The sequence below is a fragment of the Sorex fumeus genome, unplaced genomic scaffold, assembly GCF_029834395.1.
Source record: "Sorex fumeus unplaced genomic scaffold, SorFum_2.1 ptg000043l, whole genome shotgun sequence".
NCBI lineage: Eukaryota > Metazoa > Chordata > Mammalia > Eulipotyphla > Soricidae > Sorex > Sorex fumeus.
In genome coordinates, this window is record NW_026606100.1 from 7,219,419 (window position 1) to 7,235,303 (window position 15,885).

The 15,885-nt window shown below is 41.5% G+C and overlaps 1 protein-coding gene across 1 annotated transcript; it reads left to right on the forward strand.

The window, feature by feature from the left end:
- The first annotated feature begins 356 nt into the window (after positions 1-356).
- On the forward strand, positions 357-1,458 carry CH25H (cholesterol 25-hydroxylase). The gene has a single exon (XM_056120949.1). It carries the CDS (start codon positions 357-359, stop codon positions 1,260-1,262), a length of 906 nt encoding a protein of 301 aa, XP_055976924.1. The 3' UTR covers positions 1,263-1,458.
- Positions 1,459-15,885: the final 14,427 nt, after the last annotated feature.

Sequence of the window (15,885 nt, forward strand, 5' to 3'; positions counted from 1 at the left end):
TCTCGCGGTGGTAAGTAAACATATTCTCTTAGGATGGTGGCGGCCACGCAGGCACCGATTTGTCTTTTGAAATCTCTCTGAAAAGCTTCAGGGAAGTTGTCAGCTAAAAAAAATACAATCAAATAGTAGTTTCTGCCCGCCTCTAAGGAGTTATCCAGGGCGCTGCGGGTCGCGCATCTCTAAAGGGCGATCGGATGCAGGTGTGCATTTCGAGCCCGGAGGGCAACTTTGGGAGTTTGCTGATTGAGGCAAGCTTGGCGCAGCCGGGCACTGACATCACGCTGGGGGCGGGGCCGCAAGCTTAAAAGCCGGCGAGTCCCGGGCGAGCCGCAGACAGCTGTGGACACCGTCTGACCATGGGGACCCGCAACGGCTCTGAGCTCCTGGTCGTCTGCAGCTCGGGCCAGCTCCTCTTGCAGCCCCTATGGGACCGCCTGAGGACCCACGGCGCCCTCCTCCAGTCTCCTTTATTCGGGGTCATCTTCTCCATCACCACCTACATAGGGTGCTGCCTGCCCTTCGTGGTACTGGACGTCCTGAGCCCCTGGGTGCCCGCGCTGCGCCGCTACAAGATCCACCCCGACTTCACGCCCTCTCCACGGCAGCTGCTGCCCTGCCTGTGGCTGACGCTCTACCAGCACGTGGTGTTCGTGCTCCCCATGACTCTGCTCCACTGGACCGGTCGGCCCAGCCTCCTGCCCGCCGAAGCCCCCGAACTTCTTGAGCTGCTGCGCCACATCGTGCTCTGCCTGCTGCTCTTCGACACCGAGTTCTTCCTGTGGCACGTGCTGCACCACCGGGTGCCCTGGCTGTACCGCGCATTCCACAAGGTCCACCACCAGAACACGTCCTCCTTCGCGCTGGCCACGCAGTACATGAGCTTCTGGGAGCTCTTTTCCCTGGGCTTCTTCGACATAGTGAACACCAAGCTGCTCCAGTGCCACCCGCTCACCGTCCTGGTCTTCCACGTCGTCAACATCTGGCTGTCGGTGGAGGACCACTCAGGCTACGACTTCCCCTGGTCCACGCACAGACTGGTCCCTTTCGGGTGGTATGGCGGTGTGGCTCACCACGACCTCCATCATTCTCGCTTTAACTGCAACTTTGCCCCTTATTTCACGCACTGGGATAAAATTCTGGGGACGCTGGTATCTGCGCACGACCTAGGGACCTGCCATCGTGAAGGTGATGTCACTGCTTTAACGACGCAGGACGCTGCGCTCCCCGCAAACTTGAACTTGAAGCAAGAGCAACGCACATGAACTTTTCTTTTATTTCCTTTTTTCTTTTTTGTAAGTAACTTATTACCTGATACAAATTTATAGATAAAATCTGATGTATTTTTGTAATCTGATAAAGTAACTTATATGTTTGTATATCAACTTGTATGAGGTGGGGGGTTGCATTCTAGTTCACTTCAAACTCTTTGGCTTTTGTATAGGAATGAGACAGTCGTCACTGGCATATTTAAATGACCTCGAAAAGAGTTTGTTTGTGGAATTAGGGGGTTTTCTCTGTTTGAAAGGATCCTGGAACTAGGAAGAAAGAATTTTTCCCCCCCTGTGGTCTTTGACTCTATACATAATGAATTATGTTCCTGCTGGACAGTGACCAAGATTATTGTATATTTTTCTATTTGTCACAAAGCTGTATATTTATATTTTAAGTTTTGTTATTTGTGCTTTATAAAAGAAAAGAAACACAATCAAAACAAGTGCTGTCTCCTGTTTCACCGACATTTTGACTGATAAAAACTAAAATGGGAAGAGTGAGCTGGCATAGACTGGCATGTGGTTTGCAGAGGTTTCATCACCCTACTATGGACAGAGGGGCATCCTGGTGTATCCTGTGGCAGCATAATAGGGTCAGTGGTAGGAGAGGAGACAATATAAAGGGTCTGTATATCAGTTTTATAGTAGAGATCATAGAAAGAAATACGTATTGTTCTCAATGCCTTTCTGCTAATTCCTGAATTAACAGGCAACCGATAGGACCACCCCTGTCAAGTTTTACCAAGTGATTAATACTGGAAAACATTTGGTTATTTGAGTGGGGGAAAAGTGGTTTGGGAATGATCAGAATGATGTGATGCCTGGTTTTGCAAAAGTGGTGAGTCAATAGTGTGCATAATAGGGACTGTAGAGAAAGTAATTCTGAGGACCCCCAACCCCCTTGATGAAGATATCTAGTGCAAATTGTGACCTGGGACTTTTGACTATTCACTTTTCTCATTTAAGACATACAATGCTTAAGGCACAAAGTGCACACTCTTGTCTCAAAAAAGGAAAATAAAATTTGGCCCTAGACTCATAGTTCCTCATCTGTAAAAGAAGATCATGTCCCAGATATTCCTGCAGATGACTTGTGATCAAGAATGCTTCACATGCAATTCTAGCTTCATTACATGCAAGCCAAACCATAACAGATTCATCTAAAGGTGGAAATTTCTGAGAAATACACCCAGTCCTTCCAATTATGGGACAAAATGCAGCCAGAAAGGTTGGCCACCAGGTGACTTTCTCATTTCCTCCCCTCCCATAAGTTTTTTGGTTTCTTTGCTGGCGTCACCAGCTCCCTCTGAAGTGGGGTTATACTGAGATTTAAATATTAGTAAAAAATAGGATGACCAACAGAACAGTGCTGCTTGACACTATCAGTGCCATAATCAACATGCTGAAAGAAGGTTGACAAGGTAGTTGTAGGAAATAGGACACCATGATCTTGGATAAGGACAGTTTATTACAGTTTCTCTCCAGGAACCTTAAAGATCTGGAATCTTAAAGGAATCTTAAAGATCTGCAGTCTTAAAGATGTTATCTCACTGTATAAAGGAATTTTATACTTGAGGTAAATTATACCCATGAAAACACTTGGGATCCAGTATGGGACACATTGTGAGGCATAACAATCCAGGATATTTCTGAAAGTTAGATCTTAGCAGCTTATATATTTTTTAACAGTGGGGGTATTTGGGGACCATTTCCAATGAAGTCCAAGGAAGCTTACTCCTGACTCTGTGCTCAGGGGTCACTCCTGGCGGTGCTGGGCGGTGGGGACATATGCAGTGCCAGGGATTAAACCAGGATCAACTGCATGCAACTCACACAGCTTAATCACTGCTCTCTCTCTGCCCATGATGTTATTAGGTCTTAATATCTTGAGAGGCAGAAGTGGAAGAATAGAGAGAATGAGAAAAAATATTTAGACATTTGAGTGCCTGATGACTGTAATGACGATGACAAAATAGTTCACATATGCCTGCACTTTCACACATGGGCTCACTTGCTCCTATCAACAACATTATAAGAGGTGTATAATAGTTTTAATTGCTGTTGTGATTACTTGCTTTTGTTAGCATCATCAACAGAAATCTGGTATCTGCTTTAACAGAAACTTGGTACTGCACTGGCAAAATGACTTGTCCTACATTATACAGCACTAGAACTCTGTCGAGCCAGTTCTTAAGCTGACATCTTGCAGCACAAGTGATACATTGTAGCCAGTGATGCTTGTCATCATCTTTGCAACTACCAGGGATAGTCAAGTCTATGATGTCACAAATGGCTCTTTGCAGGCCTTCCTTAGCCACTGCCCCTCACATTTAGAACCCTGACTCATAACTTTCATGAGGCAAGTCCTGGATTCAAAGGCTTTGTCTGGGCAGAGGTCATTTGGGGAAAGTTGGTCTAGACCAGGCAAGCAGCACCCAGAAAAATCTGAGGAAGATCAGGGGCTCTGTTTTCAGTTTCATGCCCACATTGTATATTAACTAAGTACAATGTACCAGTTTGTCTAGGGGGAACTTGACTCTGGAACTTTCTGAGGCACTCATAACCTCTCTGTGGTCCAACTTTCTCATCTATGTAATACTGCTGTTCCTAGACCTTAACTGAGGAAGTTGGAGGGAGATTTTGGAGCTAATGTATGTGAAGGCTGGGTTGGAGATCCTGACCCCATCTGTTTTCTGTGACTGTTATGTCATTGTGAAGCACTAGGACAAGATCTAAAAACACATTGGCATTCCCTTGTCCTCCAGAGAGCCAAATAAAGCCAAGTGGATCCTGGTTCTTCAAATAGGCCCTCTCCTTGTCATCCTTTCTAGGCCAAAGTGTTGGAAAGAGCCAGATGTCTGTGTTTGTCTGATTCTTACTTCCTCTGAGTCATTTTACTCCGACATTTCTTTGAACATTTTACTCCTGTTTCTGGCTTGCTTCTTAATGACCAGATACTTTTATTTTGTTTACCTCTTTAGTTTTCCTTTCCTGAGATGTGTGTGTGTGTGTTTGTGTGTGTGTGTGTGTAGAGGTGTTTCTTTTTCATGAATCTGTCTCTTCTTATAGTGCAATTTTCCTTAGCCTTTTCTCTTGGCTGTGCACTTCTCTAATTTCCCATTTATTTCTTTTTCCAGTTACTTCTCTCTCCACATTATGGGGACCAATTTGAGTTTCTTCTCTTTTTATTTCAGTTATCTATATTATATACCTATATATATCACCTCGTCTTTCTCCTCCCACACAAACTACCATTTCTCTCCTGATTACCGTTTATCTCTCCTGCTAGTATCATGACTAGTTATTGATAAACATTGATTCAGTATGGCAGAAATCCTGGAAGCAGTGGAAACACACTTTTGCCATTTAATGAAGTTTTTCTTTATTCTTTCTTTCTGTTCATCTCCATCCTCTGTCACACTCACCACAGTTTCCTCACTAAGGCTAAGCTCATTTTCTATACTCTGTTCTAGAGAAAGTCACCAACTATGAAAGCAAGTCAAACAAGTAAATGAATCTAATGGAACATATGTGCTAGTGATGAATTGTTTGAGCCATAGATATTGTGAGAGATTTGAGGTGTTCACTACACAGGGCCAAGGGTATACCCCGCAATACCGCCAGGCCAGAGGGAGGGATGAAAGAAGCTGGCATACCTGAAACATGTAGAAAGCTCAAAAGCTAGTCAGCGTTGTCGGGCATATTATTTTGCCACTGGACAAGTCATTGAAGCTTTCAGAACTACGTGCCCACCTGGTATTTTCTTTTGAAGTTGTATCTAAAATTGCTTTGAGGCAAATGTTAGGACTTGCTAATATTTGTAGATTTATAATCAGAGCATGGATGAATGCTTTAGAGCTTGACTTGGAGATGACATGCTAAGAGGCTCACGTTGTATTCTCCAGGAGTTAATGCTGCCCAGAGTGGAGGCTGTATAGACTTTAAGCAAAGAAGGGGTTGGATGAGGTGTTATATGATAACTGGCAGCAGAGGCTGGTAGTAGTAATTCTAGTCAGAAGATTGTTCCAAATTCTACCTGAATCCGAGTCCCGGCTTCATCACTTCCACACTCTATGACCTTGAGCAAGTTAGTTGAATCTCTCCAAGACTTAAATTCTGCATCTGTTAAAAAAAAGAAGGTGGTGTTTCTACCTTCATAATCCCAAGGAGAAACAAGTAAGATGGAGATTTGAGCATTTTGCCTTCTACACAGCAAACACTCTGTAAATAGTAGTACTTTTGTTACAAGCTGTTGAAAAGGATTATGATTACAGGTAAGGGTCAATAGGCTTATCTCAAAATAAAAGTAGACGAAGTGAAGAGGAGGAATGAACTTCTCATTTAGTCATACATACTCATGAAAAACTCCCAACACTAGAGAACAGTGTAAAGTAGAAAGCAACTTTCATAGAAAGCCCGTTTCATAAAATTGGTCCCACTTCAGATATCATCATCATCACTCCTTTGGCACCAAACCAGAAAGCCAATCATGTAGCCTTTTGCTTTTTGTCCCTATGAGTTGGATGAGTAAGGGGTTTTTATTTATATATATTTTTTATTTTTATGTAGGAATAGTGCTATTTATTCAGCCACTGATTAGGCTGATTGAAGTGGGCATGAACTCCATGAGTAAGGGGTTTTTAAAAGTTAAAAAATAATTAGCCAGTTCACATGAACTGAAAAACAAAGGCCCAAAGGGTATTCCCCTCCAAATATCATTCACTTACTTCCCTTTTAAGTACCTTTTGATAGCTACTCAAAACAAGAGGGGAAACTTAGGTTTATTTTCCCTAGCTACCAGACTGGCTGGGTTCTGACCATCTGAAGCTGCAAGGGAAGGACAGAGGAAAGCTTGGCTTTCCTTCGCTATTTTCTAGGACTGGAGTTCTTGCCAGCCAGCAGCTCCTACAGTAACTTCCCTGACTGCCTTTTAGCAAAGCAGTTCTACTGGACACAGAAGTCTCAGAAAGAATCTTTCATAGAACTTTGGTGCCTTCAAAGATCTTAACACTGGGAAAGTATCACTTGTGTTTAAGCTCTAGAATTTGTAGATTGAAGAAACTGAGGGTTGAACTGCCTGGCTTTCTGTTTTGAATCACCCTGCACATCAATTTTTGCATGACAAGAGGAGTAATGATAACTGGTCTTGCTGACCTCACACAGCTAGGGAGAACCAATGAGCTGGAGAGGTAGGATGCCTGTCCAGTGGGTGACTGATGACTTCCAATATCATGAGACTAGGTGAATTTTTCACATCAGAAGGTATGAAGACCCTGTTCCCCTCACCCCATCCCTCTGCCAAGACCATGCAACCTGACACCCTCCTTTCTTTATTCATTGGTCAGCCCATCCAGGTGTTCCCCTTCTCAGGTTCTTGTTTTCCTCTGGAGTCTAAGGAAAATCTCTAGGGGAAGCACTCAGAGGGAGTCAGAGAAAGCTGGGCCCAGTCAGCACAGTTTGCAGACATAGTCAGTGGGAGAGTAATCCAGCTTTGCGTGTTAATCAGGGATAAATCAGGAGAGGCTCTTCTTCCTGTGCTAAGTATGGCTCCGAGCCAATGGCTGCAGCTTGCTGGACAAGCAGAATTTGGCAGTGAAGGGATTTTGAAAGAAGCCTGTTGGTGCTGGGCATTAACTAACTGGAAACCCCCCACTCCCTTATTCCCTTCTCCCTCCCATACCCCACTGACTTGGGCAGTTTGAGTTTCCTAGTAAGTGGAGAAAAGAAGTCTTTTATCCTAGCCACTGGGTTTGATCTGTATTGCCTCTAGCTTTGCTGAGGGGAAATAACTCACTGGCTGGCACTGTCACACCAGAGATTCAGTGAATGCTAAAAGACAGAGACACCACCCTCTAGTTTTCCTAGTTAATGTATAAGGAAATGGGCTCAGAGATGGGAGTGACTGTCCCCAGGTCACATCATAGTCCTTCCTGTTTCTCCTCACTGCTTCTTACCCACCCTCTGGAACCTCAGAATCTACAAGAGTTTGAGCAGTGAGCATACATGTGCATATATGCACATGTGTGCACGCGTATACACACACACACACACACACACACACACACTAAGCTCGATCCTTTGCTCCTCACACACACACACACATACACACACACACACACACACACACACACACACACACACACACACACACTAAGCTCTATCCTTTGCTCCTCTGTACACCTTAAACTTACACCTTAACCTATCAGAGACAAGCCCAGAAGGAAGGTCTATTTGAGGGCTTGCAAAATCCAGACCTCTTTTTCTAAAGACTCCCTTCCTCCTCCTCCCACTCCCCAACACACACCCTGGTCCAGCAGGCATTTTTACTATGTGATGCATCTCATGTGACTTGGCAGGAAAAACTGTGCCGCTTAGGAGCAATCTCTCCGGAATTCAGCATATGTAAGCAAAGGGGCTGAGATGAACATTTGGGGGCTACCATCTTATGTCAAAAAAATGGAGGTGCAAAGAAGCTCACCTTTGTAGAGCATAGTAGATGAGCAGATTTTTTTTTTTGCTTTTTGGGTCACACCCAGCTATGCACAGGGGTTACTCCTGGCTCTGCACTCAGGAATTACTCCTGGCGGTGCTCAGGAGTAATGGGATGCTGGGGTCAGCCGCGTGCAAGGCAAACGCCCTCCCCGCTGTGCTATCGCTCCAGCCCCAATGAGCAGATTTTTAAGGAGAAAAAAGGACAGGTCCCTGGAAAGAGATTTAGGGGAGGAAAAGTAATGGAAGCTGTCAGCTTTGGTTTCTGGATTCTCTCCAGGCTCAGGTTGTACAATTCATGGGCTGCTCTTCCTGACTCTTTGAGTCCCATGAGTTTCTAATAAATTTCTCTTCTTGGATGTTTAAATGCTTCCCTGATGCCCCTCCCCCCCACATTCTTTGTTTATTTGGGTTGGGGCCATACCTGGTGGTGCTCAAGGCTTACTTCTGGCTCTATGATTGGGGTTACTACTGGCAGTACTCAGGAGAACCATATGTGGTACTGGGGATTGAACCGAACCAGGGTCCACTATGTGCAAGGCAAGGTCTTACCTCCCTGTTACTGTCCTGCCTCTCTGATCCTGCCTTAATTTTATTTTTTGCATTCAAAGAGAACAATAAGATATTAGGGTTCACATAAAGACAAAGATTGTTGGAAATGATCACTCTGGATAAGAAAAGAGTGCTGAAAATAGGAGGTAAAAGAACAAACATGATAATCTCTTAATATCTGTACTACAAACCATAATCTCCCAAAGCTGGGGAGGGTGAGGCAGTGAGTGAGCAAGAGAGAGAGATAGAGAGAGAGAGAGAGAGAAAAGAGAGAGAGAGCACTCTAGCACTCTGGTTCCTCTTATTTAATTTTAAGGACACCTCTTGCATCATGGAAATCCTACCCTCAATGATCTCATTTAAACCTAGTTGCGTTTCAGAAGCCCCACCTTCAAATACATAATATTGAGGATAAGGATTCCACATATGAATATGAAGTATATAAAAACATTCAGTGCTTAATAGTATTTAAAAAGAATATTTGTTCATTTCTGTTGGATAGAGTGACTGATAGAAATCTATAACTGCTAGTTAACTACATCAAATTTATTAAAGTGGTATTTATATAACCTACATTTTTATTCTCTCTCCACTTATTCTATCAATTATTGAAAGTGAGGTTTTTATATACTTGAGTGTAATTGTAAATGTATCTGTTTTATAATTTTATTTTTGTTCTCAGTTTTGACTTCATTTGAACTCTTTTAATGACATGGAAAAGAATAGAATTGTCACATACTCTTAATGTATTAATCACCTACTATGTGATAAGTTTTAACTTATTTTCATCACAAACATCTCCGTTGCTGGAGGCTTATTTAGTAAGCACTTTCAGTTTTAGAGACTAGGAGTAGAAATGGATACACACAGTGATGAAGAGCCTTACACGAAGTTATACATAGCCAGAAAAGAGGTCTAGGAAGTAAGATCTTAGAATCCTCTTAACTAGCATTTATTTTAGGTACAGTGAGGCTTTGGACTTTAGGTATGTGGGTAGGGGGGACTTAATGATAACAGGGGAGGAAGCATGTTTAGACTATAAACTCCCTTGAAAAGTCAGCCTTTTTAGTGGGAATAAACATTGTATAGAAAGAAAAATCCTTAGACTCTGAGAATCTAACCTCACAGAGTTGAAGTTACCAAAGGGTTGTTGGGGAGTAGATTGGATTGAAGGGGTCCAATGGACTATATTGGAAGAACTTTTGGCACTTTGGAGATGGGTGCGATGTGATAACAATTTTCCCATATATAAATGCTTCTGATTATTTGGAGGACATGCAAATATTTGCTTATGGTCTTTTCTGGACCCTGAAATGATTAAAGTAAGAAAACAGCTCATTTACCACAGGTAGAATGTATGTATTTGGCACCTTTTACCATTCATCCCTGAAGTGGGCTGCTCTACCTTACCCCTCCCTTCTTGTTTGCCCAGATCCTGCAGGTCATCCAGAAGTGAGTGACTAAGGCTTTTCCAAGTTTTTTCTGAACAAACAGCACTGAACCTACTCATGATCTTAAGTTTCCTAGTCATATTTAAGAGCCTTTATTCCTGCACATAAAACATATTCACATTTACATTCTTGTAAATGAATGCTACCTCAATAAAAAAAAATTAATTGAAAAAGAAAAGAAAAAAAAAAGAAAGAAAATCCAGCCATTTGATGTAGTTGTTAAACTGGTTTGAATCTTGGCATACCATGTACATCTTTTATCAGATGAGAAAATGAAACATTTTTTTCATGGCAAAACAGATATAATTTCAGTTAGAGCATATGTTTGAATTCCACATTTCTGTTCACCAGACTTGATGCATTTGTGTGGCCTGAAGGCAAGTGTCTCTCTCCTTGTTCTGGGTCAAACACAAGCAGTCCCAAGGTTCTTGAGATGGAAAAAAAATAAAGTGTCTTATTTAGACTCTAGTGAGCCCATGAAATCTACTGCCAAAGAAATTCAGCAGCCAACAACTCTTTGCCAATAAAGATTTATTCAAGTGACTTCCTCTAATTTCCTTGATTTATGGTTAAATAGTTCAGTTGGATTATTTATGGTTCAATAGTTCACATTGGATTATTTAATAAAAATTTTTTGGGTTTTTTTTGGGGGGTGGGTGGGCTCCCAAGCAATACTCAGGAAACCTGGGAGCCACTCCTGAGATTCTTGGTCAACTTGGGAGTATAGTTCGGTGCTTGAGCCTGTGATGCAACACTGCTCAGCTGCCACTTCTGTCAGTACCAGAAGCCACCAGAGCAAGCCTGCTGGGTGCTTAGGGTGTCAGGCAGTACTGGGATTCAAATTCAGGTCCCAGAGAATTCAACTCATGTGCCTGACCCGTTTCTTCAAATCAAAAGAAAGAATTTGAGTTTTGCCTTTACTATCAGTAATTTTATGAATTTGGTAACATGACTTATCCTACTTATAAAACAGATCTACAAAAAGAAATGCCCACAGAAAAGTTACTTTTGGTGGTTTTAAACAAAACACTTTTTAATGTAGGTTTAATTATTAGACTTATAATAAATTAATGATGCCTGCTTCTTCCAGTATTTGCTTGCCAGACTGAGTTTATACTAATAATTGTCAGTTACTGAGTCCTGCTATGTAAATATACAGTTTGATCTATATCATCATTTAGCTTTTCCAGCAATCTTGTATGGCCATCTTCATCACTGCCTTTTATGAGACGAGAAAACTGAGACCCAGAAAAGTTTTGATTTGCCTATCACCTCTCCCAGAGTGTATCTTAAGGTTAATCTGAAAATGAGGCTTTCTCTTCCACATACTTCTCTTTTCTTTCTTTCTTTGGGAAGTGATAGAGAAGCTCTCCTAGGCCTACAGTATAGAGTCATGGTAACTGTACACTGAGTGACTCCAGGGAGTATGTCATCTTGATCCTATCAACTATCACACTCCCTCCCCACTTGATAACAGCTTACATTTATGTCTGAGAAAACTCATGTGTTCTTGTGTTTTATTCGGAGAGAGATGATTTTGCAGAGAGCAAAATTTTTTCTATATTGTTTTGTTTGGGACCCATCATTGATGACAATGATGGGTCTCATTCTCCTAACCTTGAAAGAGCCTTGAATATGGCACTTTTTAAAATCTCAGGGCTAGGACAAAGGAGATGTTACTGGTACCTGCTCGAGGAAATTGACAAACAACAGGATGATCGTGATCATTTTGTTTGGGGGTTATACCTGGTGAAGGGTTACTCCTTGTTCTGTGCCCAGGGATCACTCTTGACAGACTCAGAGGACCATATGGCATGCTGGAGATCAAACTCTGGTTGGCTATGAGTAAGGCAAGTGTCCTATCCATTGTACTACCCCTTTGGTCCCTGAGAGCAACATCCTTACCCTGCATTCTTCCTTTCAAATATCCCTGAAGGTACTTAATATGCAGTTGCAATTATGAGTAAGTGACCTGAAGGGAACTTGCCATAACACTTCTTACCACGTGCCCTGATTATCTCAGTAAGACGATGAGTGACGTGCCTGCATTTGGTTTATTTGTGCTTTTGTCTTCCTGATCCCACATGCATGCCATCTTCTCAAAAATTGCCCTGAAAGAAGTCGCCAGCTGATTTTGGCAACATGATGCAAACCCATAGGCACACTGAATTGTTTTCGTTGCATAAATCTTAAAATATTTCTTTCATGCAATTCTGTGTGCTTAGTGTACTAAAAGTCTTAAGGGCAGTCTTCCATTGGAAGAGCCTTTTATGTCTCAGGAAAAAGAAAATGCAGTTTAACACTTCGCTGTGCTGTGAGGTATGCCTTTAATCATATCTGAGTGAAAAAAGTGTTGCCTGGATAAGTTGAAGTACATAAACTAGTTTTAATTGGGGCATGCTTTCTTTAGGTCTCATAGTTTTCTAAAACTTATGCTACACAACTAGAGGCAACACAGTTGTAGTAATATAGGAATTGGGCACATTGGTTGTAGTCTGAAATATTAATTTTGTGCATTAAAACCACATATTTTAACACTACTGTAGCCATGTTAACATAATAAACATTTATTTGAAAATATCATGGTCTGTATAGGTCTTTTCCCACAGGTCAAGCTTTAATTATGGTGTTTTTACTTAAAAGAATTGGGAATAGTAGAAACACTGGCACTGAGACTATGGTCTAGATTTGGTCTAGTTAATGACTTCATTTAATCAACTCAGTAATAGTTAAAAAATATTAATGTACTCTTCTTACATTTATATAGGGGTTTATAGAATACTTGTCTTTCTTTCTTTCTTTCTTTCTTTCTTTCTTTCTTTCTTTCTTTCTTTCTTTCTTTCTCACTCTTTCTTTCTCACTCTTTCTTTCTCACTCTTTCTCTCTTTCTCCCTCCTCCCTCCCTCCCCTTCCCTCCCTCCCACCCTCCCTTTGTCCTTCCCTCCCTCCTGTCCACCACCCCCTTTGTCCTTCCCTCCCTCCTGTCCACCACCCCCTTTGTCCTTCCCTCCCTCCCTTCCTCCCTCCCTCCCTCTCTCCCTTCCTTCCTTCCTTCCTTCCTTCCTTCCTTCCTTCCTTCCATCCTCCCTGCCTCCCTCCTTCCCTCCCTTCCTTCCTTCCTTCCTTCCTTCCTTCCTTCCTTCCTTCCTTCCATCCTCCCTGCCTCCCTCCTTCCCTCCCTCCCTCCCTCCCTTCCTTCCTTCCTTCCTTCCTTCCTTCCTTCCTTCCTTCCTTCCTTCCTTCCTTCCTTCCTTCCTCCCTCTCTTCCTTCCTTTCTTCCCTTCCCTCTCTTCCTTCCTTTCTTCCCTTCCCTTCCCTTCCCTTCCCTTCCCTTCCCTTCCCTTCCCTTCCCTTCCCTTCCCTTCCCTTCCCTTCCCTTCCCTTCCCTTCCCTTCCCTCCCTCCCCTCCCTCCCCTCCCCTCCCTCCCCTCCCCTCCCCTCCCCTCCCCTTTCTTCCTTCCTTCCTTCCTTCCTTCCTTCCTTCCTTCCTTCCTTCCTTCCTTCCTTCCTTCCTTCCTTCCTTCCTATCTTTCCCATGAACTACGCTTGTAAAGTTGTTTGTATAGATAATTTTATGTCTTGCAAGAGGGAAATCTGGAATGTGGGACTACAGAGGTCAATAAGATGTCCAAGTTCACAAAGCAAGTAAGAATCTGAATGCGGTTTGAACATTTCATTTTTGACAGTCACGGTAATCACTGTGTTCAATTGAAGGTCATAGACATGCGAGTCCTTTGCTTTTTTCAAGTTCTTAAGCCAAATAGTGATTATAAAATGTGAAGAGTATTTAAACTATTTCCAGTGTATTACAGCAATTTAATACTAGAATTTAGAATAGCTCTACTTCTTGCTACGCAGTTTCATTTAGAATTAGCCCTTTCTGGGACTGGGGAGAAGTCTCAGAGAGCTGAAGTGCATGCCTTGTTTGCAGGACGGTTGGGTTTGATCCCCAGCACTGTAAGGTCCCTTGAGTACTGCCAGGTCACAAGCCCCCAAGACCAAGTTGGGATTCAGCTCTCAGCATTGCTGGATGTAACCCAAAAATAAACAAATAAATAAAATTAATAGTCTATTCTGGAACCCATTATTTCAATTACAAGTTACAACATAAAAAAGACAGATAACTAGAATTGTTTCTTATTCAGAATTGGTTTTAGGAGAATTGTCCCAAGACTAAAAAGATGTTCATACCTCAACATAAACATTCATATAAACATACAGAAGTACAAGATGTGAATAGTTCAGCTTATTTATTATAATCAATTGGATTATGATTTGATGGGCTGGAGCAATAGCACAGTGGATAGGGCGTTTGCCTTGCAAGTGGCCAACATGGCCGACCTGAGTTCGATTCCTCCACCCCTCTCGGGGAGCCTGGCAAGTTACCCAGAGTATCTCGCCACACGGCAAAGCCTGGCAAGCTACCCGTGACATATTCGATATGCCAAACACAGTAACAATTGTCACAATGGAGATGTTACTGGGCCCGCTTGAGCAAATTGATGAACAACGGGAGGACAGTGACAGTGATGATTTGATTTTTTTTTTTTATCGATTTGAGCATTCAGAAATCGTGCTTCAACCTCAATAAGTCCTCTCCATTACTAAAATTATTATCAAAATAATTTCCAGGGAAACACAAGTGTTTTCTGTCTAAAGCATATATTGATAGAAGCACATATGCTTATCCATACATTATTAATTCATGATAAGGTTGTTCCTTCCTGTTCTCTTTCAACATTTGGGTTTTTGTGGAAAATTGAACAAACTAGAAGGTAGCAGTCTCTTGATATAAAAGGAACATATTAATTTTTAAAAGGCAAATGTTTTTTAATTTATTGAAAGCCTGCACTGATTCAATGTTCATTGGGAGTTTAACAAGACATCAGCTTAGACAAAGATGGAACAGGTTGAAATGAGAAAAAGAATTCAGGTTATAGGAAGAGAGTTCATATACATGGTTTGCGATTTTGTTGTATATGTTGGTATGATTTCAAAATTCCAAGACAATTTTTTCACTGAAAAATAGTGTTTCTAATTGTCTCTGAGTGCAAACATATCTGCCAAAATTTGGTTTCTGTGGAGTTTATGACATGTAAGCCCCAATTTTAGCTGTTGTATTTTATTAACCAGAAACATCAAAAGAAGACAAGAAAGGGTCAGTGGACTACCATGCTGGAAAATCTGTTGAAGATAAATAACTTGAAGATGTATTTATTCTAGGATATTATTTTATAAGCTTTCTTGTCTTACTGGAGTTTCATGTGAACTTGTAATAAAAAATACAAATAGAGAGAACTAGATCAATTATACATGAATAGGAGATTGCTCCACAGAGCCTACGTAATAGGCCACCCACATATCTTCTGGAGAACATCTGAGACACTTAAGAGCTTCAAAGAACACAGTGAAAAACTAGTGAACTGGGAAGTTTCTTCAGATTCTTTGTAGAAAATGAGATAGTTATTCTTTAACAATTGCTAGAGGAGGCAGAAAGAAAGGATTTATTTGTAAACTTTTGGATGGGAAGGGCCCTTGCTTAGTCCGTATTGTTGATGACATACCAATGCCTAACTCCTGACAAGTTTCAATTCATTTAGCAATTTGTCAAATACATCACTCTGTATTAATTTAAAAAGACCCTCAAATGATAAAAGTACGTAGACCCAAGGAAGCATAGGAAAGTAAGTATTCTGAGAATGACGATGGGTTCAATGTTAGTTTTGAGACTTAATGTCCCTAAAAGTGTCTACCTGGCATTGTAACTCACTATTTGATACTGATGAAGAATGATATGTGTAACACTAATGGCTTTTATAGTTTAATAAAACTTTACCCTGTGATACAGTCTACTTCAAAAGCATCTTAAAAGTAGGCATTATAAATCTGTAAAAATATGGTTTTCAAATTTTATAATGCATAAAAATGTCTAAAAACTTGTAGAAAGTCCGATTTCTAAACTGTACTCTAGATGTTCTGATTCAGTAGTTTGGGGTAGGGACCAAGAGACATTATGTAAATGATTTATGGGTTACAACTTCCCCATAATGAAAGGTATAGGAGATGAAAGATAATTGCTCCTTTTTGAAGGTGATACCTACATTTTTTAAATTCTAAGAAAT

Bases quoted from the DNA above. Each gene is read 5' to 3' on its own strand.
- CH25H (XM_056120949.1), top strand. From the start codon at position 357: ATGGGGACCCGCAACGGCTCTGAGCTCCTGGTCGTCTGCAGCTCGGGC.